General features: G+C 45.0%; 1 protein-coding gene across 1 annotated transcript in view; it reads right to left on the bottom strand.

Annotated features, from left to right (window-relative positions):
* Window positions 1-1,014: 1,014 nt before the first annotated feature.
* golgb1 (golgin B1) overlaps window positions 1,015-21,324 on the bottom strand; it is a 23,168-nt gene continuing 2,858 nt past the window's right edge. The window contains exons 4-20 of the mRNA XM_060889785.1: window positions 21,033-21,155; window positions 19,439-19,600; window positions 19,132-19,254; window positions 18,933-19,046; window positions 18,172-18,856; window positions 17,455-17,537; window positions 15,612-15,678; window positions 8,985-14,202; window positions 8,456-8,879; window positions 8,128-8,361; window positions 7,233-8,054; window positions 6,834-7,015; window positions 6,500-6,659; window positions 5,596-5,681; window positions 4,402-4,473; window positions 3,453-3,543; window positions 1,015-3,348 (exon numbers count right to left, since the gene is read on the bottom strand). Coding sequence (XP_060745768.1) covers window positions 3,211-3,348; window positions 3,453-3,543; window positions 4,402-4,473; window positions 5,596-5,681; window positions 6,500-6,659; window positions 6,834-7,015; window positions 7,233-8,054; window positions 8,128-8,361; window positions 8,456-8,879; window positions 8,985-14,202; window positions 15,612-15,678; window positions 17,455-17,537; window positions 18,172-18,856; window positions 18,933-19,046; window positions 19,132-19,254; window positions 19,439-19,600; window positions 21,033-21,155 — 8,784 coding nt within the window. The 3' untranslated portion in view covers window positions 1,015-3,210. The remainder of the gene's footprint in view (window positions 3,349-3,452; window positions 3,544-4,401; window positions 4,474-5,595; window positions 5,682-6,499; window positions 6,660-6,833; window positions 7,016-7,232; window positions 8,055-8,127; window positions 8,362-8,455; window positions 8,880-8,984; window positions 14,203-15,611; window positions 15,679-17,454; window positions 17,538-18,171; window positions 18,857-18,932; window positions 19,047-19,131; window positions 19,255-19,438; window positions 19,601-21,032; window positions 21,156-21,324) is intronic.

The raw sequence follows: 21,324 nt of genomic DNA, 5'->3' as shown, positions 1-21,324 counted from the left end.
GGGCCTTTTTGCAGTGTTGTGTAAACTTTTATCAGTGTACACACGCGCATTTCTTTTTTTCCCCCGACCGCTCTGCTACACACAATATCATCTAACTCTACTTATTATGATGAACAGACACTACTGTATGCCTCTCCAATTCCTCTCCACTGATTCTCTTCTACAGATGTTCCAGCTCCAGTTGGATTCCACTTCATGAGAATTTCAGACATTCTAAGAGAAGCTACCAGCTCCATGTGGTCTTTAAGGACAAAAACCTCCTCAATACACAATTATTTGACTGTAGAAAGGACATTATTCATAACTACACCCTCTGGTGTTTATAACAGTTTATAATCACACGTCCAGTGTCACCCAAATGACGATGAGGTTCACTTTTGAGTCTGGATCCTCTCAAGGTTTCTTCCTCACCACAGTCGTCTCAGTCACCTCAGACTTGTTCATTACGGATAAATACAAACATTTAAATATAAGTCTAATGTTAATCTTTGTATAATAATAAACCTTTTGTATTATATTTCTTATGTTCTGTAAAGCTGCTCTGAGACAATCCTGTCTATCCTTAAAGGTGGGGTCTCGTTGTTTTAGAAATGCTTCAGAAAAAGCGGAGTCGGGACGACAAACTAAACAAAAATCAAAACAAATGTGTAGCCAATGAGCAGAAAGGGGCGTGTCTTGTTTAGCTGCTAGTCGTCCCGAATCAGTTTTCTGAAGCATTTCTCAAACATCTGAGACCCCACCTTTAAAAGCACTATAGAAAAAAGACAATTCTATTTTAGTGCTAAATTTTTGTATACATCTGATACTTTCACCTCTCACACGTCTACTTTCATAAATACGTGTTAAATAAAGAGCTTTTAATGTCTGTGTAACTGAACAATACCATCTTTATTATTTACCCAAAAAAACTGTCTAGATTTGTGTTAAAGTTCTGTAAATGAAATGTATTGTGATCTTTTTCACAAGATCACTAACACAAAGATAAAATGTTGTACATAAAGAATCACAATCCTGTCCCTTAATATAAATAAGCTTTATTTCCAAAAAAAAAACCCCTAGGCAGAAACACAGAGGAGGAAACGGATCATTTACAGTTTTTTATACAGGAAACAGGAAGCCCAGTCAGGGCTGTGCTTAAAATCACCTGGTAAACAAAGCGCTAACATCAGGACCGCGTCCACCATCCCAACACAATAAAAGTCCTTAAAACGCCCAGGAGCTCACAGGACGAGTGGCAAAGACACAAGAACCCTGTAATTCTAACGTAATTAGTGTTTTCATACATGTTCTGAATTAAAAGCCCAGATTAATACCCTGATTATGGAATGTGCACCGCCTGCAATGAGCTGCAGTTATCTGTGGGTGTTGCTACGGCAACAGTGAAGTCAGGAAAGGCAAAGAGGTCATCTACGTTAAAAACTAAAATATGAAGGAATGAGTTTTATGCTTTTATCATCACAGTAATCACAAGAGAAAGAAATCGGTGATTCATAGAGTCTCGCCACCTGTAACAGAATCGGTTGTTTCTATGGCAACACATGAGGACAGAATGATGTTACGATAGCTAGAAGTTAGCTAAAGCTTAAAAAAGGTTAAGTGATAGCTACTTTGTAAATTAACAGGAAATGTGAGGTGTTTGTATCTTGCTGAATCAAATTAAAGCAGCAGCGAGTCATTTTTATCTCGTATCGATGCAGCTTTAATAAAACATCTGGACCGCAACCATTTGACCAATCAGAACACAGCAGCATCTTTACTTGACTTTATCACTGTGGAAGCTGTGGTTTAAGACTTTTTTTTAGACCTGTTTAATTTTACACGTGTATAAGCTACAGAACTGTAAGAGAACTGTTTGACTTAGAAGTAGGGGTGGAACGCTATTAAAAACCGAACCGAAAAAATCACGATACACTTCCCTATACACTATAGTAACTAGTAACAACTACTAAGAGCTGTACTTTGTTCTAAATATTATGTTAAAGTTGCGATATGCAAAAATTGACAGAAAACACCACTATTCCCATGACAACAGATAACGCTAAATATATCGTAAATGCAGTCGAAGCAGCCAGATTTACACCGAACAGCTGATGTTTTGCTCAAAACGTTAATCTGGTGTGTGTTTTGGTAATGATGGTGTTTTTGAAGAAGACCTTAAAACTTTATTGAACATTCCAAACGTATGTTAAAGTGAGTGGACAAACCAGTGTTTATATCGGACTAGTCTACATTAGAGGTATTTAATTCATTTTAATTTACTCACACTCACTGCACTACAGAGAATTGTGAAGCCATTGTATAAAATTATTAAAATAAAGTTTAATTGTTGTTGTTTTTTTATTATTATTAAGTTAAAAGTAAATCTAGTGTTTTTTAGCATTGCTAAAATTGCTATGTACTGTACTCAGCTCCCACGGTCAACAGGACCGAACCGTGGCACTGGACTATCGTTACACTCCTAATTAAAAGTCACTGGCTGCTGCTTTAATTTGATTTAATGTTGTTCTAAAAGCTCAGAGAGAACGCGCTCTTTTCGTACGATCACACAGTTACGGAAACAAAAGAGAAAAACAACTCATTTCTTGTCTCCATGGAGACTAACTGTAGAATCTGTAAATCGTCATCTTGTAATTACCGATCGTCTGAAATACGTCTCATAACATCCTCGTTTCACCTGCTTCAGAAGATCTGCAGATCTTAACTGCCGATGAAGTTCTCATTCGAATTTGTGACTCAACGCTGAAAGCCTTAATAAAATTCACAGAATTCTGATCTCTGGCACTAGATTACATTACAGTAACATTCCTGCACTGCTGAATGCAGATATTTAATAAAATAGAGTTAGTCAGCTGGAATGTGGTGAAAAGTTTAAACTCCTTCTACATAATGACATGTTCTTCGTGGCCCCCTGTGACATAGTGTTGACTTTGGCAGTGGGAGATTTAACCACATTGATGACACTCCACAAGGAAGACTTTGGCAAATTAGCAAAAGAAATTCCTTCAAAAAGAAAAAAGGAAAAAAAAAAATAATAATTTGCCCTGTTTGTAGTTCAGTTCCCTTTGTTATCCTTTTTTATAGTTAAGAGAAAGTGTAAAACATCTCTCTCTCCCTCCCTCTCCCTCTCTCTCTCTCTCCCTCTCAGAGGTATCCCTCTCTCCCTCTCTCTCTCCCCCCCCCTCTCTCTCTCTCTCTCCCTCTCTCTCTCTCTCAGAGGTATCCCCCCAGACAGAGCAGCAGCACAGTGTGGATGGTCAGTAGGTACAGAGACACCAGCAGCGGTGTTTTCTGGCGAGAACAGAAAGCTCCTCGCAGCATTCTCATAAGCCCTGGACCTCCACTGCGACTCTGAAACACAAAAACACCATCATCAGAGTCACCCAGCGGGAGACACTTCTTACTTCCTGTTCTCTTATACACAGCTACTTCCTCACCAGAGCTCGATTACATACCCGAGTAACAGCGCCATCTGCTGGCTCTATCAGCACGGCAGTGTCAGAGTGAACGTCCTGAGCTCCAGAGTGCCACTCATCCTGGGTGAATCTGTGCGCACACACACACACACACACACAAACGTAAACACACACACACGCAGACACACGCGCGCACGCAGACACACGCGCGCACGCAGACACACGCGCGCACGCAGACACACGCACGCACGCAGACACACGCACGCACGCAGACAGACGCACGCACGCAGACAGACGCGCGCAAGCAGACACACACACGCGCACGCAGACACACACACGCGCATGCAGACACACACGCAGACACACGCAGACACACGCACGCACGCAGACACATGCACGCACGCACGCAGACACACGCACGCACGCACGCAGACACATGCACGCACGCACGCAGACACACGCGCACGCAGACACACACGCGCACGCAGACACACACGCGCACGCAGACACACAAGCGCACGCAGACACACAAGCGCACGCAGACACACACGCGCACGCAGACACACACGCGCACGCAGACACACACGCGCACGCAGACACACACGCGCACGCAGACACACACGCGCACGCAGACACACACGCGCACGCAGACACACACGCGCACGCAGACACACACGCAGACACACACAAACACATTTATTGCACAAATTTGTCTCTCTTTTGTAAAATGTATTCATTTGTTTGGTTATTTATTGCTCCACTTCCTTTTCTTTCAATGTTTTTCAGTTTATCTATTACCATTTCTTCCTTCCTTCTACACATTTTTACCTTTCTGTCCTGAAAATGAACTAGCTACTATATTTTATTAAATTACTGTTTCATTTATTTACCAAATTCTTTTCATGTTAATTCATGTGTCAAATGTGAGTTTACGGCGTATGATTGGGGTCAGACAGGAAGTGATGTCATTGTGGGAATAAGGCCACACCGTTTGAGGCGATCCTGTGACGCCGTGAGCTGCTCCTGTACACTGAGCCTTATCTCCATCTCCTCATCCAACCTGACACACACACACACACACAATATTAGTGCATCAATGTTGTAAATATGATTTCAATTTAAACTAGATTTATAAAGTTCATTGCAACAAACTTTGATGTTGCCTTTGACGAGGCAAGTATTCGCAAAGGCTGGTGCTTTTTGGAGGCAAATGGACATAAGGGTCATTGTTACTTTTGGAAGCAAGTGGACATGTGAAATCTAGTGGAGCGCTATGGTGCCAAAACATTTGGAGGCAAGTGGAGACGAGCATGTGACGTCATCTGAAAAAACCTGTGACGCAATTCCCCTCCTTGGGCTGAGTGTTTTGATATGTCACATGTCCATGTTGTAAAAAGTCTTTTGATTTTGCATATTTTGGGGCGGGGCTGTGGGACAACCGAAAGGCCAGTCGGTACACCAATTTAAACCTTTGTTCAGAGTCTCACCCTAAAGGAGCTGGACGAGTTTGGTGTAGAGAGTTCAAAAGCTTGCCAAGTTATAAACCTCCAAAGTTTATAATGGGAGTCTATGAAAAAAAGGCCAATTTGAGACCCGGTACCGGAAGTACCGGTACTCAGATCGCTTAGAAAAGTAATAGCAACAAACTTCAGACCAGCATCTACAACATATCTGAATTTGGTGCATGTGACTCGAAAGCTCTAGGAGGATTTACTCTTTATAAATTTTTGTCTAAGCTGAAATAGGAAAACAGAATGTTGGCTTCTACAAAGAGACATAATAACATTTGAATACACACTGAACAAAATTAGAAACGCAACACTTTTGTTTACATAGAAACAGTCTTTGGGTTCAGTTCATGAAAAATGGGGCAAAAACAAAAGGCCTATTACTCAAATATTGTTCAGCACGAGAGCACGAGATAATCCATCCACCTCACAGGTGTCATATCAAGATGCTGATTAAACAGCATGATTATTGCTCAGGTGTCCCTCAGGCTGGCCACAATAAAAGGTGGCCCATGGTGGGGGTGGGGTTATGGTGTGGGCAGGTGGATGTTATGGACAACGAACATATCGTGAGATATGAGACAGAGATATCGTGACGAGATCCTGAGGCCCATACCAATAAAAAAAAAAAACTTCATGTAGACGTGCCTGGAATAGTTAATAAACACTTATACCTCTTCTGGAGAAGAACACACTCTGCCTTGTAGTCATTGCTATGCCCCAGGGGGCCTCCAGGGGCGCTGTCGTCTGCAAGTCTTCCCTACAAAAGTCAGGATATATAAAGACAATGTTAAAAGCAGCAACAATAAATATTCCATTTTAAGTTCTGTGTATCAGCAAAAACATAAATGTTCAAAACCATATGATCAGTTACAGTTCTGACAGAAAGAAAGTATAGGTTAACTAGATTTGTAAAGTTCGTCATGACAAACTTTGATGGTGGCTTTGACGAGGTAAGTATTCGCAAAGGCCATTGCTTTTTGGAGGCGAGTGGACATAAGAGACAGTGTTACATTTGGAGGCAAGTGGACAGAAAGATAGGGTGCCAAAACATTTGGAGGCAAGTGGAGACGAGCATGTGATGTCATCCAAATACTCCTGAGGATTTTCACTTACGTCACGTGATGTCATCAGAACACGTGAGGAAGTTCCCCTCATTGTTCTGAGTGTTTTCATGTCACATGTCCATGTTGTAAAAAGAACAATGAGGGGAACTTCCTCACGTGTATTCTGAGGTCACGTGATGTCACGTGAAAATAAAAAATTTTGCACAACATGGGCATGTGACATATCAAAACACTCAGCCCAATGTGGGGTACTTCCTCAGGAGTATTTGGATGACGTCACATGCTCGTCTCCACTTGCCTCCAAAAGTAACACTGACCCTTGTGTCCACTCGCCTCCAAAAAGCACCGGCCTTTGCGAATACTTACCTCGTCAAAGCCAACATCAAAGTTTGTCGCGACGAACTTTACAAATCTAGTTATATATGGAAACTGTAGATAAAACCGGTTTGGATTGTTTGGGCTAATAATAAGTAGAATGCTAGCTGAAGCAGTTCATGCGTGTTTCTGTCACCTGTCTGTGTGCCTGCACCTGCAGTAGTTTTGGTTCTGAGGGTTGCGTCTGCTCCAGCATGGCCCCGAGCTGGCGTATCTGCTGGTCACGCTCAGAAAGAGCTGCCAGAGTTTGCTTCCTCAGAGACTCTGCTTGAGCTTGGAAGTCACTTCGCTCCAGCCTGTAAGAGGTGATGGGGGTGGGGGGAGAGTAAACAAGGTAAGTGTCCTCTGAAGTTTCGGTTACACGTCTGACATTTTTATTGTGTAATAACGAGATCTGTTCTTAAGTTACATCCATAAATTAGTAAACTGTGGAAGTTCCCACAGTCCTTCATGCTCCATGGTCCTCTTACTTGAGCATCTCCAGTTCCTGCCGCTCTCGCTCCAGCTGTGCATCTCTCTCCTGAAGCAGCACGGTCAACCTCTCAGTCTCTCCCATCTTCTTCCTTTCCTCCTCCAGGAGCTTGGTAAGTCTCGCGAGCTCTCCGGATCCGAGCCTGTCCAGCTCACTGCGTTGCATCTGCAGCTGTTCGAGCTGTCACAGCGGGAGATGAGATGAGAGTTTAAGCAGCGTTTTGGTTTATTAACCACCAACAATGTTAAAAGGACCATAAATTCCAATCTGGATGCAGCTAGATTAGGATTTGAGACCGTTAAAGATGTTGGCAGGGATGGAAAAAAGTCTAAAAACTGTACGAGTACTTTATCACAATCTTTTGGATTAAAAGAAAGAATAGAATAAATTTAGGTACCATTCTTTCCCGGTCATTTTGGAGCGCAGAAAGCGCATTCTTCAGACTCCACACTTCACCAGTAGAGCTGCTAGGTGGTGCTGATGACTGTCCTGGTCGGTGACGGTCTTCCATATGTAGGCGCAGTTCCTTCACTTCACTGATGGCTGCATCATGTGCGTCCTGCAGAGAGGCCATGGCTTGACCGAAAGCCTTGTTCTGAGCTCGGAGCTGAGTTGCTGCCTCTTTTTCTGCTAGAAGCTTCTGCTCCATTTCCAATAAGTCTCTGGCCAATTCAGCCACCCTCTCTTCAGCCGTCTCGGTCTCTGTCCGGAGTATGCCGCCCTCCCAGCGCAGCTCTTTCAACTCCTTATTGTGGGATGCGTACGTCTCCCTTTCGGACGCTAGAGTTTCCTCCAGGGAGCCAATCTTTTTCCTAGCTGCCTGAAGCTGCTCCTTTAGCTTCTCTAGCTCTGCACCAGGAACATCATGAAGCACTGCTTCAACCTTTCCAGACTGTCTTAATATCTCATGCTCCACTGCAGGTCCTCTTTTTATCAAAGCTTCTTTTTCCAGAACCTCCATCTTGGCCTGGAACTCTTCTCTCTCTTTTTCTAAGGCACTTATACGTTCAAGCTGAACCGAAAGCAGCTTTTTATGCTGGAAGTCCTTCATAGAGAGAACCTGATTTAACTCATCTCGGTAACCATGGAGTTGCGCATCCAACTTTGCATTTTCAGCATGGAGGTCATCGCGTTGGGCCAGAAGGGCACGAAGCTCCTCCTTCAAGCCATTGTTCTCAGTAGCAGATTCTTGAATAAGACTGTCTTTCTCCATCATAAACTGATAAGACAAGAATGTTTAAGTCTACATACAAAGTTCTGAAATAAGAACGATACGTTAAACGAGACCTTACCTGGAGGTGTCGATCCTCTAACTGCTTGTATTGGCTTAGTACCCTGTCCCGATCATCCTGCAGGGAACCCATAGCCTTTGTGATGCTGTCCAGTCGAGTTTTGCTTCGTCTGGCATCGTCCTCAGTTTTATGAAGCTTCTCCTCGAGATCTCGCATGACCGTTCTTCTCTCCTCGAGCTGTTGCTCTGCTTTTTCTGCCCTGCTGTCTGCATCCTTCCTGGCCTCCTCAACAGCCTAGGAGCAGAACAGAACATAATCATAGTATAAAGAACGATGTTCTGAGTGATCCAGAACTATGTCGCATTAAAACACTACCAAAAGCAAGTACCTGAGTGACAGCATGTTCTTTCTCTCCGAGGAGCTCCACTTCCCTCTTTTGCTTCTCAGCCAATTGAGCTTGAAGTGCGTCCGTAAGAGTTTTAGAGGAACGTAGGTCTGTCTCTAGTTGCTCCAGAATTAAGCACAACCTTCTTTCTTCTGCTTCTCGCTCCTTAAGTTCAGCTCTGGCTTGATTGGCGTCACTCTGAAGCTTGTCGGCTGCGTCCTCTAGCGCCTTAGATCGATTGCGCAAACCTTCTGCTTCCACTTGGAGGGAGGTAAGTTGAGACTGTGCCTGGACCAGAGAGCTTTCTGTCTGGCTGAATTTCTGCTTCATCTCATCTCTTTCTTTTTCTACAACAGTTAGAGATTTGTTGTGCTTTTTTTCTGCTTCAGACAACTCCAGCTGCCACCGCTCCTCTGCTTTCTGCAACCTGCAAACAAACAATAAATACGAGAAAATGAGATCATTTGTGTTTCAGAAATATAACAGAACTTAGTGATTATGAAAGAAAACCGTGATAGAGAATGAAACGAACCTCTCCAATGTGCTCTGCAATTGTTCTTTTTGTGTTGTCTCCTTCTGAAGTTGCTCAGATAGCTCCTTAGCTCTGCTTTCAGCTTCCCTCACTTCGGCTTCTTTTCCCTGGAGAGCGCTGTGGAAACGGATCTCCCACTGTTTAGTTTCATCCAGAACACGGTCACGGTCATCCTGCAGCGAGGACATGGAGCGAGAGAAGGCAGCCAGTCGTGCGAGGGATTCATCCAGACGTGCTTGCGTTTCTTGGGCATATTTCTTTGCAGCATCTGCAATATTCTTAGCCACAAGTGTTGCCTCTTCTTCTCTTTCTCGGTCCCTGTAGGCCTGTTCCAACCTTAATTCCATCTGTTTAAGCTCTGCACCTAAGCGATATCTCACCTCATCGAGGGTTTGCTCGGCTTCAGACTTCAACTCAGCCTCTCGCCGACGTAGCAGCTGTTCGGTGGTCGTTTTCTCAGCACGTGCCTGACTCGCCTCGCCCTGAGACACGTCTAGCTTCTGTTTGTACGTTGACAGCTCTGATTCTAATTTGCTTCTTTCTTCTTTGATCTTCGTCATCTCCTGACAAGCTGCCTCGAGCTCATTAGACACCTCATCTCTACCCAACAGTAGTGCCTTAGCTTCCCGGTCTAGTACACTGATTCTTTCTTGATACCGGATGCAGTCTTTCTGCATCTGTCGGACCTCCAACTGCTTCTCCCTCAGCAGCTCTTCGAGTTGACGTACTCGGCTCTGGCTGCCTTCCTTCACCCTTTGTGCAGATTTTAGTTTCTGCTCAAGTTCTCTCTGTTTGCCTGCTTCTGCTTCTGCCTCAGCTCTTTCTCTCTGAGCCTGCCTTCTATCTTCCTCAAGCCTGGCTGCACGATCTCTTTCACCTGCCAACATGGCCTCCGACTCAGCTCGTTCCCTCTGCACTTTCTCCAGTTCTCTCTGCAAGTCTGCAAGGCGATCTCGGCAGTCTGCTGCCTCCTGTTGGTAGCCTGCTATACTGCCGTTGACGTGGGCTAACTGGTTCATCAGTCGTTCTTCGAGATCATCTTTCTCGACCTCCAGACTTGTGCGAAGTTCCCGAAGCTGCTTTTCTTTCTTTGAACTTTCTTCCTTCAGCCTTTGCTCTCTTTCTGCAGACTCCTTAAGATGTTGCTTAAGAGAGGAAAGCTCAGCGTTAAGTACAGCTTCCTGATCACCCATCGGGTCTTCATGTCTTGTCCGAGTCACCTGGAGCTCTGTGTCCCTTACTGAACACTCCTCTTTCAGCTTCTCTTCTCGTTCTACACACTCCTGAAGGTGTTGCCTAAGAGAAGTTAACTCTGCGTTAAGTAATGTTTCTTGTTCAAGTCGAATTCTTTTTTCATCACCAAGAGCTGCTTGTAGTTCTTTTATCCTGCCCTCTGCTACCTCGAGATCAGCCTCTTTTTCCTTCAGCTGCTTATAAGTGTCCATATTCTTTCTTTCTGTTGTAGTTTCCTCTTCTTGCTCAAACATCTTAGACTCCCTGGGACAGCTTCCAACAGCTAGATCTTCTTGGTTTTTATTTAAAAGAGGACTCAAATGCTGAGCACCGACGTGTTCCTTAGCTTCCACAGAGGACCCAACGTCAATCATTTGACTGTCCTTTTGTCTGTCCGTGTCTTGAGCCAGCTGTTGTTTCAGTTTTTCAGTTTCCTGTATCAAACAATTCCTTTCAGCTTTTAATGAATCAAAATTATCTTTCAAAGCTTCAAACTCACTCTTAACGTTCTCAAGCTCTTTCTCCAAACTGGTTTCTTGCTCTTTAGTTCCTTGCTTCTCTGCTTGTTCTCTAAGCCTCTCATTCTCCTCTTCTAGTTCCATAATTTTTGTATGTTTTGTCTTGGTAAACTTTCTCATTTTCTCTTTCAGAGTAACTATTTCCTTCTGAGCTTCATCTGCTACCTTTTCTGCCTCTTGTTTGGCTGCCTCGTGCGCCCGTGCTTTGGCTGCAGATTCTTGCCTCTCCTGTCTTGCCGCCTCCAGCACCCTTCTAACCCGTTCTGCTTCATCGCTCACGTTCTCGTACGACTTCAATAAGGTCTCGTACTCCTCCTTCATGCCTTGCAACTTTTCTTCCCACCGCCTATATGCTTTCTCTGCTTCTTCTCTGGCACCATCTGCTTGGCGTTTGTACATTTCTTTCTCATTTAACAGTCCATCCATTGCTAGCTTCAGACTTTCACAGGTGGCACCAAGGCTCTGGTTCTCCAGCAAGGTCTTATCCACCTCTTCAATCAGCTTCTCTTTTTCTGTGCTTAGGTTAATCAGATTTGCCTCGATGTTCGCAATCTTCGCTAGCAATTCAGATCTCGACTTCTCAGCACTAGTCAGCTCTTCTTTTAAAGTATGGTTTTCTTTGAGAGCTTCCTTTCGCGATACCAGAGCAGCCTGAAATTTGCGCTGTAGCTGCTGTAACTTTGCACTGTTGTCTCTCTCGTCCTCCTGCTTCTGAGGGATTTCTGCTTCAAGTTTTTGACTCCTCTCTTGCTCGGCTTTCAACCCGTCTTTTAAAGAAACAATCAGCTGATCTTTCTCCAATACGGTCTCCTGCATTTTCTGTAGAAGGAAGCTCTGTTCGCTTAGCTGCTGGCTTAGGTCGATAATATCATCATTCTTGCATTTCAGGAACTGCTTAAACTCATCCACCTCTGCCTGAAGAGCTACGACAGGAGATTCTGCATCAGATATGCTCGTCCTGACCACGACGGCGGCCTCCTCCAATTCCGCCTTTAACGTTTCTGCATGAGCTTCTGCTTGCTCACACTTTTGTCTTAAAGCATCCAGTTCTTCTGAAAGAGCATCAATGTGTTTGTCCTTTGCCCTCAATATCTCCAGCTCTTTGTTCAGCTCAAGCAACTCAGTTTCCTTGAGTGACAGAGATGCCTGGCTTTCTTGCAGCTGAATTTCTAGTTCCACACGAGCAGCTTGTTCGGTTTTTACGCTGTCTTGAAGGGAAATGATCACACACTCAAGATTTCCTGTGATTGCTGTGGCCTGTGGAGGCTCAGCGGTTGGTCCTTGCTGACTGATTTCAGTATCAGGTGTCGCGAAATCAACCCAATCCTCCTGAACCCAATCCCCTGCTCCTGGTTTCACCACATTCTCAGGTGTAGTCTCAGACACTTCCTCTACATTCACAAGCTTTTCTTTATCTACTGGGTCTTTTGACTCCACAAGGCTTTCTAATTCTTGTACACGTTTTATTAGCTTAGCTTTCTCATCATCCTTAGCTTCAAAGCGTTCAAGCAGCCCACTGTACTCTTCTTTCAGCTGTTTCAGCTGCTCACGATGGTGCCTGTCTTTTTCCTTTGCCTTGCGCAGGGTTTCTTTACGAGAATCCGATGCCTCCTGGAACTTTTTCTGTAATGCATCTAGATCAGATTCCATGTTTGTGACCTGTGACTGAAGTCTAGTGTTATCTTCTTGAACTTGGCATATAATTTGTTCATGTCTACTTAATGCTTTAGCCTCATCAATCAGGCGTTGGATTTCTAAATGTGCCTCAGCCAGATCTTGATCTTGACACAATGTTTTCTGTTCCAAAACCTTCAAAGCCTCTTCTTTGGAGTTCAAGGCTTCTCTGGTCTCTTGTAATTGCGATTCAAGCCTCTGTAGTTCCTGTTCTCGTTCTCTTTCCTCAGAGGTAACGTCTCCCTCTAGATTTACTTTTTCTTTCCAACCTTCTGCTTCCTTCTCAAACCCAGCTAACTTTTTCATCAACTCTTTGCGCTGTACCAAAGCTGCCTGTAACTTTCGCTTCACCTGTTCCCCATCCATTTTCATGGAAGCTATTTGAGAACACAAGTTCTCGTTCTCCTTCTGCAAAGCTAACATGTCCTCAGTTGCGTCGGCTGTTTTATCTGCTTTTGCTTTCTGCTGGTCATCCCAGGTTTTCTCAAGTTCCAGCATCTGCTCTTTTAGCATTTTGACTTCACTAGACACTGCAAACTTTTCCTCACCTGCTTGAAGCAGTTTGGCAGTCATGCTGTTACTGAGCTCCATCATCTCCTGTTCTTTCAGGGAAAGACACTGCTGCAAATCATCAAGCTCACTGCACCTGCCAAGTAGGGCAGCTTTAGCTCTCTCAGCCTCTTCAGAAATTTGCTGAATCCTTGCCTCCATGGTGATGACTTTCTCCTCTAGCTCAGAAGAGACAAGTTCTTTGTCCTCCAACTGTGCACCCAGCATCCGGACTTGACCTTCTTTCTCAATGAGTTTCTCCTGGATCTCATCCAGATCTGCTTTCAGTGAATGTATCTTCTGATCTTTGGAGTAAACCTCCTTTTGCAAACTCTCTAGTTGCTCCTCGAGGCCTTCCTTTTGTAGATCTACCTTTGATGTCTTCATCTCTGCACCTCTATGAACTTCAGCTTGTGCTTCCATCAAGTCTCTTTCCCATCTTAATGCCCTTTCCTCTGCTTCCTCTTTACTTCCTCTCAGTGACTTTAGTTCCTCTTCCAGAACGTTTACCTTCTCCTGGGACTCAGCAGCTGAATCTTTCATTTGTTGAAGTTCATTCAGAAGTTCTCTGTGTTTTTTCTGGAGTTCGTCAGCCAGGATCGGTGAAAAAGCCTGACTAGGACTGGAATCAGCATTCAGTAGGTTTGCTTCCTGCTGACTAATTTGAATCTGTACCGTAGATGATGATTCTACTGTCAACATTGTGCACGTCGACGTGACCTGCTCTTCACTGGTTTCTTCCCAGGACTGAGTGGAAAGGTGAAGAGCATTTAAGTCCTGAATCGGTTGAGTCCATTCTTGACACGCATCTTGATTAATAGCTTCAAGAAGCGTCCAGCTGCTATGAGCAACTTCTGAGTCTGTGCTAGTCACCATCTCATCTGAAGACGCTCCCTTTAAGTCTACAGATGACTCAAGTTGTGGTCCAGTCATCTCAGGACTGCTCTCATTGTCAGCAGATGATGACACAACAGAAGTGGACAAAGCAGACATGTCTGTATCTACTGCAATCAGTGTTGTATCTTCCTCTGAAACATCTTCAAGACCAGGCAGCACTTCAGGACTGACAGGTACGCTAGGAATGCTTTCAATATTTTGATACTCAAAATTTTCTTCCTGTGAAATCTTCTGCATCTCTGTGAATGCCAGCTGTTCCCTGAGAGCAGCAAGTTCCTTCTCTTCCTTCACCAGCTGTTGTGACAGCACCAAGACCTTCTCAGAGCTGTTTCCTTCTGTAACTTCAGCTGGAAAAAATCACATCAAAATCTCATCAGAATCAAATAAAAGCATTATTTATTACAAAGTCAGTTCTGTATAGAAAACCAATGTATGTCGTTTTTACAGTATACAGAGCATCAAGAAAATATTCACATCACATCTTCACATTTTATGTTACAGCCTTACTCCAAAATGAATTAAATTCATTATTTTTCTCAAAATTCTACAAACGATACCCTGTAATGACAACATGAAAGAAGTTTGTTTGAAATCTTTGCAAATATATTAAAAATAAAAAACAAAAACAAATCATGGGGCACGGTGACTTAGTGGTTAGCACGTTCGCCTCACACCTCCAGGGTTGGGGGTTCGATTCCCGCCTCCACCTTGTGTGTGTGGAGTTTGCATGTTCTAGTTGGTAGAGATATCCAGAGTGACTTACATTTATCTCATTTATACAACTAAGTAGTCAAGGGTTAAGGGCCTTGCTCAGGGGCCCAGCGGTTGCTGCTTGGTGATTCTGTCATTTGGTTTATCGACATACATAACTTTAAGATCATGGTACATTATCTCTTATGATCACCCCAACTAAGAAGTCAGTTTTTTGACCAAAAAGGCAGTTTATTAAAAAATAAGTCACGTTAAGTAAAAAACAGTTTGAGAAAACTCTAATAAAAGAAAAGAACATGAGGAAAACAAAATTGGGTCAAGTATGTGGCTGAAAATTGAGATGGTTTAATCACTTCATCATTCATTCATCTTCTACCGCTTATCCGAACTACCTCGGGTCACGGGGAGCCTGTGCCTATCTCAGGCGTCATCGGGCATCAAGGCAGGATACACCCTGGACGGAGTGCCAACCCATCACAGGGCACACACACACACACACTCTCATTCACTCACGCAATCACACACTACGGACAATTTTTCCAGAGATGCCAATCAACCTACCATGCATGTCTTTGGACCGGGGGAGGAAACCGGAGTACCCGGAGGAAACCCCCGAGGCACGGGGAGAACATGCAAACTCCACACACACAAGGTGGAGGTGGGAATCGAACCCCCAACCCTGGAGGTGTGAGGAGAACGTGCTAACCACTAAGACACCGTGACCCCTTAATCACTTCTTGATTAACAAAATATATCTGAATTGTTCAGATGTGTCTCATTTATTCTATTTACAAAATACATAGTTTTATTTACATTTTAACTAATAAAAGACTCACTTAATAAACAAATCTCAAATAATCTATACAAAAATAACTAATTATCGACTGTCAGAATGTGGAGTTTAACTGTCTAAATGAGAAACATGTCATTTAACATTTGTTTACAGTCTAGACTTCAGTAGACCTCTTACTCAGAAAATAAACCTGCTGAGCAAGAGGTCAAAGTCTATTTGGTTTCCTTCCAACTTATGAAGACAAACACTCACCTTCCTCTTTATCCAAATCCCTGACAGACAGGTCAGTCCCTTGATCTCCCTGAGGCTCATCAGTAACCTGTAAAGCACACACTGACTTTATAAACGACTATATTGGCCTTTATTATGAGCTACAAATACAAGCCAGATATAACAGTGTTCTATATTGTGGGGATGAAGGACAGCAGAGATGACAGACAGAACTAATGAGTGGATTATCGACTACCTGACAGACTGTCTGTCTCCCTCTGAACCCGACAGACCGTCTGTCTGTCTCCCTCTGAACCCGACAGACCGTCTGTCTGTCTCCCTCTGAACCCGACAGACCGTCTGTCTCCCTCCCTCTGAACCCGACAGACCGTCTGTCTCCCTCTGAACCCGACAGACCGTCTGTCTCCCTCTGAACCCGACAGACCGTCTGTCTCCCTCTGAACCCGACAGACCGTCTGTCTGTCTCCCTCTGAACCCGAAAGACCGTCTGTCTGTCTCCCTCTGAACCCGACAGACCGTCTGTCTGTCTCCCTCTGAACCCGACAGACCGTCTGTCTGTCTCCCTCTGAACCCGACAGACCGTCTGTCTGTCTCCCTCTGAACCCGACAGACCGTCTGTCTGTCTCCCTCTGAACCCGACAGACCGTCTGTCTGTCTCCCTCTGAACCCGACAGACCGTCTGTCTGTCTCCCTCTGAACCCGACAGACCGTCTGTCTGTCTCCCTCTGAACCCGACAGACCGTCTGTCTGTCTCCCTCTGAACCCGACAGACCGTCTGTCTGTCTCCCTCTGAACCCGACAGACCGTCTGTCTGTCTCCCTCTGAACCCGACAGACCGTCTGTCTGTCTCCCTCTGAACCCGACAGACCGTCTGTCTGTCTCCCTCTGAACCCGACAGACCGTCTGTCTGTCTCCCTCTGAACCCGACAGACCGTCTGTCTGTCTCCCTCTGAACCCGACAGACCGTCTGTCTGTCTCCCTCTGAACCCGACAGACCGTCTGTCTGTCTCCCTCTGAACCCGACAGACCGTCTGTCTGTCTCCCTCTGAACCCGACAGACCGTCTGTCTGTCTCCCTCTGAACCCGACAGACCGTCTGTCTGTCTCCCTCTGAACCCGACAGACCGTCTGTCTGTCTCCCTCTGAACCCGACAGACCGTCTGTCTCCCTCTGAACCCGACAGACCGTCTGTCTCCCTCTGAACCCGACAGACCGTCTGTCTCCCTCCCTCTGAACCCGACAGACCGTCTGTCTCCCTCCCTCTGAACCCGACAGACCGTCTGTCTCCCTCCCTCTGAACCCGACAGACCGTCTGTCTCCCGACAGACCGTCTGTCTCCCTCCCTCTGAACCCGACAGACCGTCTGTCTCCCTCCCTCTGAACCCGACAGACCGTCTGTCTCCCTCTGAACCCGACAGACCGTCTGTCTATCTCCCTCTGAACCCGACAGACCGTCTGTCTGTCTCCCTCTGAACCTGACAGACCCGTCTGTCTCCCTCTGAACCCGACAGACCGTCTCCCTCCCTCTGAACCTGACAGACCGTCTCCCTCCCTCTGAACCTGACAGACCCGTCTGTCTCCCTCTGAACCCGACAGACCGTCTGTCTGTCTCCCTCTGAACCCGACAGACCGTCTGTCTGTCTCCCTCTGAACCTGACAGACCCGTCTGTCTCCCTCTGAACCCGACAGACCCGTCTGTCTCCCTCTGAACCCGACAGACCGTCTGTCTGTCTCCCTCTGAACCCGACAGACCGTCTGTCTGTCTCCCTCTGAACCCGACAGACCGTCTGTCTGTCTCCCTCTGAACCCGACAGACCGTCTGTCATCATTACCTAATGGCTCTAATCAGTCTGATATCCACTCACCTGACACCTGGCAAGCTGCTGTTCCAGCTGCTGAATCCTGGCCATGGCCTCTTCAGCCTCTGCAGTGCTTCTATCCAGCTGTCCTAAAAACATATTACATTCTGATTAGAATTCATCCCAGTGAGTGCTCCATAAAGTCTTAAGCCTATCAGTTCCCTTTACTGTGATGTTGGATGATGTACTGGAGCTACAGATCCACCAACTCTGAACATCCAGCAAAAAAAAACTAATAATCTGATTTAGATGTTTCACAAATTGACAAGTCTTCTTGTTTCTCATAGAAAATCTGAAATGGGTTTCACTATCGATTCATCTTTTTTTCCCAGTGAGACTGGTGTTAGGGTGCAGGGTCTCCAGGGGCTGAGATAATATATAATAAGTTAAAAAACACATTCACAGATTCTTATATGTTGATTGGCTCAGCTGCTGTTTTTACTCTTCTTCACTTTTTGCTTGTAACGGCGTACTCTGATGTTAATGAGGAGCTTCTGTATAATGTGTAGAGATTAGCTGGTCTGAAGCCATGATGTAACTACTTTTGAAACACACACACACACATACACACACACACACACACACACACACACACACACACACACACACACACACACACACACACACACACACACACACACACACACACACACACACACAGGTCTTTGGGGAAAGCTGGGATACATATAGATGAGGAGACACTTGGTTCTTCTGGTTCTATACCTTGCAGAGTTTCTATGGTGACGCTGATTTGAGACATCCGCACTTCTCTCTCCTGATGTTCTTCTCTCAGGTTGTCTAATCTAGCTTCCAAAACAGTCAGAACCTGTGCAGGATCTTCTGGGACTTCCACCTCTACCTCAGATCCTTCACTGCTTAAAGAGTGAAGTCCCTTCCAGAGCTTTTCCAACACTTGCTTGGCTTGTTCCTCTTTTCCAGCATCCAGCCTTTCTCTGAGGGATTCCAGCTCCGTCAGCAGCCGTGTCAGCTCTTCCCTTTCGCTCTGTAATGCTTCCTCTCTCTCCTTTTCCACAGCCTCGAGCTTCTCTTGTAACTGGTGCAGCTCAGCCACTCGACGTTCAACCTCGACCTCCAGCTTCTTCGTCACTTCCTCTCTCTGTCTCTCGGAAGCTTCTAGATTGGCTCGCAGTGTGGTTAGCTCTGCATCTTCTCCCTTCCCTTTACTAACACTTTCATCCAGACTTGTTTTCACTCGCTGCAGCTCCGATGCGCTTTGGGACAATTCTGCTTCGAGAGTCATGATGGTCTGCTCTTTCTCCCTCTCACAAGCCTCCAGGTTGCTTCTTAAAGCTTGCAGTTGCTCTTCAGCCTGCTGCTTCTCCTGTTCTCTCAGTTTGTGGGATTCCTCTAGTTCTTTCTCCATCTGTCTGAATTGTGCAGTAAGAATCTAGAGAGGAAACAAAGATGAGAAACACTGGGAAGAAACTAGCTTTTGTCTGGCTCGTTTTTAAACATCTCTGCACCTGTTTCTGTTGATCCGCACTGTTGAGCTCCTGCTGTAACATCTCCAGGACTTCTGATCGAGAGCGCAAGGACTCCTCCAGCTCCTCAATCCTCCTCTGGGAATCATGCAGAGCCTTTAGAGGAAACAAAGATGACAAACAAAATGCAGATCCTACAGCTTTGTAATGTGAAAAGCTCCTGAGTTCCTTGAGTGGTCACCTGATGTAACTCGGTGTTGTCCAAGGCCTGCGTTTTGAGCTGCAGCAGCTCCTCCTCATGCTTTTGGATCTGCTCCTGAAACCTCAGGTCTTTGTCCTTTACTACAGCCTGCAGAACTCGCACCTGGGTTAAAAAGATCAGAGCAAAGATTTCAAGAAGCTTTTGAAGAAAACTAGCTGCGTGATTTTTTGAGGGACCTGAAACCAAAACAGATCACGATAACCAAAAAATATCTCCAGGTGAAAACAAATCTGAAGATATTTTCATGTATCTCTGTATCACAGTCTGCCTTCAGTAAATAAGTCACCTGCTCTTCGTGCTCCTCCTCTTTATCTTTAATCTGCTGCTCTGAGACACTCAGCTGCTCTCGCAGGCTTTGATTTGTTGATTCCTCCTGATTTAACTTTTCTTTTAACTTGTGGAGCTTCTCCTCCAGGCCAGAAGGTAGTGTGAACGAGCTCTCTGAACTCTAAACACACACACACACACACACACACAGGCACACAGGCACACAGGCACACACACACACAGGCACACGCACACAGGCACACACGCACAGGCACACACGCACAGGCACACACGCACAGGCACACACGCACAGGCACACACGCACAGGCACACACGCACAGACACACACGCACAGACACACACGCACAGACACACACGCACAGACACACACGCACAGACACACACGCACAGACACACACACACACACACACAGACACACAGACACACACACACAGACACACACACACAGACACACACACACAGACACACACACACAGACACACACACACAGACACACACACACACAGACACAGACACACACACACAGACACACACACACAGACACACAGGCACACACACAGGCACACACAGGCACAGACACAGGCACAGACACACACACACAGACACACACACACAGACACACACACACAGACACACACACACACAGACACACACACACACAGACACACACACACACAGACACACACACACACACACACACACACAGGTGTGAGGAACATAAGTAAAGTCATTATTTAATTTCATTAAAAACACAGAACTGGAATAAAGTATATGTAAAGCACATTATTGGGTTTGCTGGTGTTTAGTAAATCAAAACTACTAGAACTAACACTAACCTGTTAAAGCCAGTTAATATTTCAGTGCATTGACTTACTGTGTGTGTGTGTGTGTGTGTGTGTGTGTGTGTGTATATATATGTGACTAAATAAAGAAGTCCAGTGTTAAATTTCATGAATGAGTTCAATTTGTTAAGCCTGGATTAAAGGTGGGGTCTCCGTTGTTTGAAAGCCAATGTTGACATTTGAAATCACCAAAACAAACACGCCCCTAACCCAAATGGGTCCCACCCCTGTATCGATAGCTCCGCCCACACATACATGCGTGACCCAGGCGACTAATGGAAAGAAACGTGTCTTTATCATAGCTGAAGTGAAGAACAATACGATTGTAGATAAACAAACAAGTAAAAATGACACACAAACATAATCATGTAAAGGACAAAGACATATATTAGTTCTGTGTAACAAAACAAAACCAACGTTACTCACCTATCGAGAAGGAAAAAAGCGCCTCGGCGTCTTAAGTAAAGTTGGTCACATATTCACAGATTGGAGTTTCCTGAGTCAATAACTCCTGAGCCTAGACACCTAAAACCGCTTTCTGCTAATGTCACACATACGCACTGAACACTCTCTCCGCCCATATCGACAAGCCCCGCCCCTTTCTGCTCATTGGCTACACGTTTGTTTTGATTTTTGTTTTTGATTTTTTTATTATTCAGCCCGACTCAGTTTTCTGAAGCATTTCTCAAAAATCGGAGACCCCACCTTTAAGACTAAACAAGTGTTGATTTGTGAGCAGTGTTAACACACCTGACTGGTGTTAAGTTGCTCCTGTCCTTTCAGCTCAGCGATCTGTTTATTTAAGACGGCCATCTTAGCTTTTGCCTGTAGTTTCAGTTTGGTGAACTTTGCATCACCCTGCTCCTTCTCCTCCTAGAACACACACACACACACACACACACACACAGAGTTATAGGAGTAAAACACAAGTCTCTTTAGTTATATTTACAAAGTGTACTTGTTTTATAAAGTATTTGTATTTATGTTATTTATTATAAATCGTTTGTTCTGGTCTGAAAGTCTCTACATGACACATTAATAC

Source organism: Tachysurus vachellii, chromosome 16 (genome assembly GCF_030014155.1).
Source record: "Tachysurus vachellii isolate PV-2020 chromosome 16, HZAU_Pvac_v1, whole genome shotgun sequence".
Classification (NCBI taxonomy): Eukaryota; Metazoa; Chordata; class Actinopteri; order Siluriformes; family Bagridae; genus Tachysurus; species Tachysurus vachellii.
Note: the sequence above shows the minus strand (reverse complement) of the source record. Positions and strands in the feature narration are given on the sequence as shown.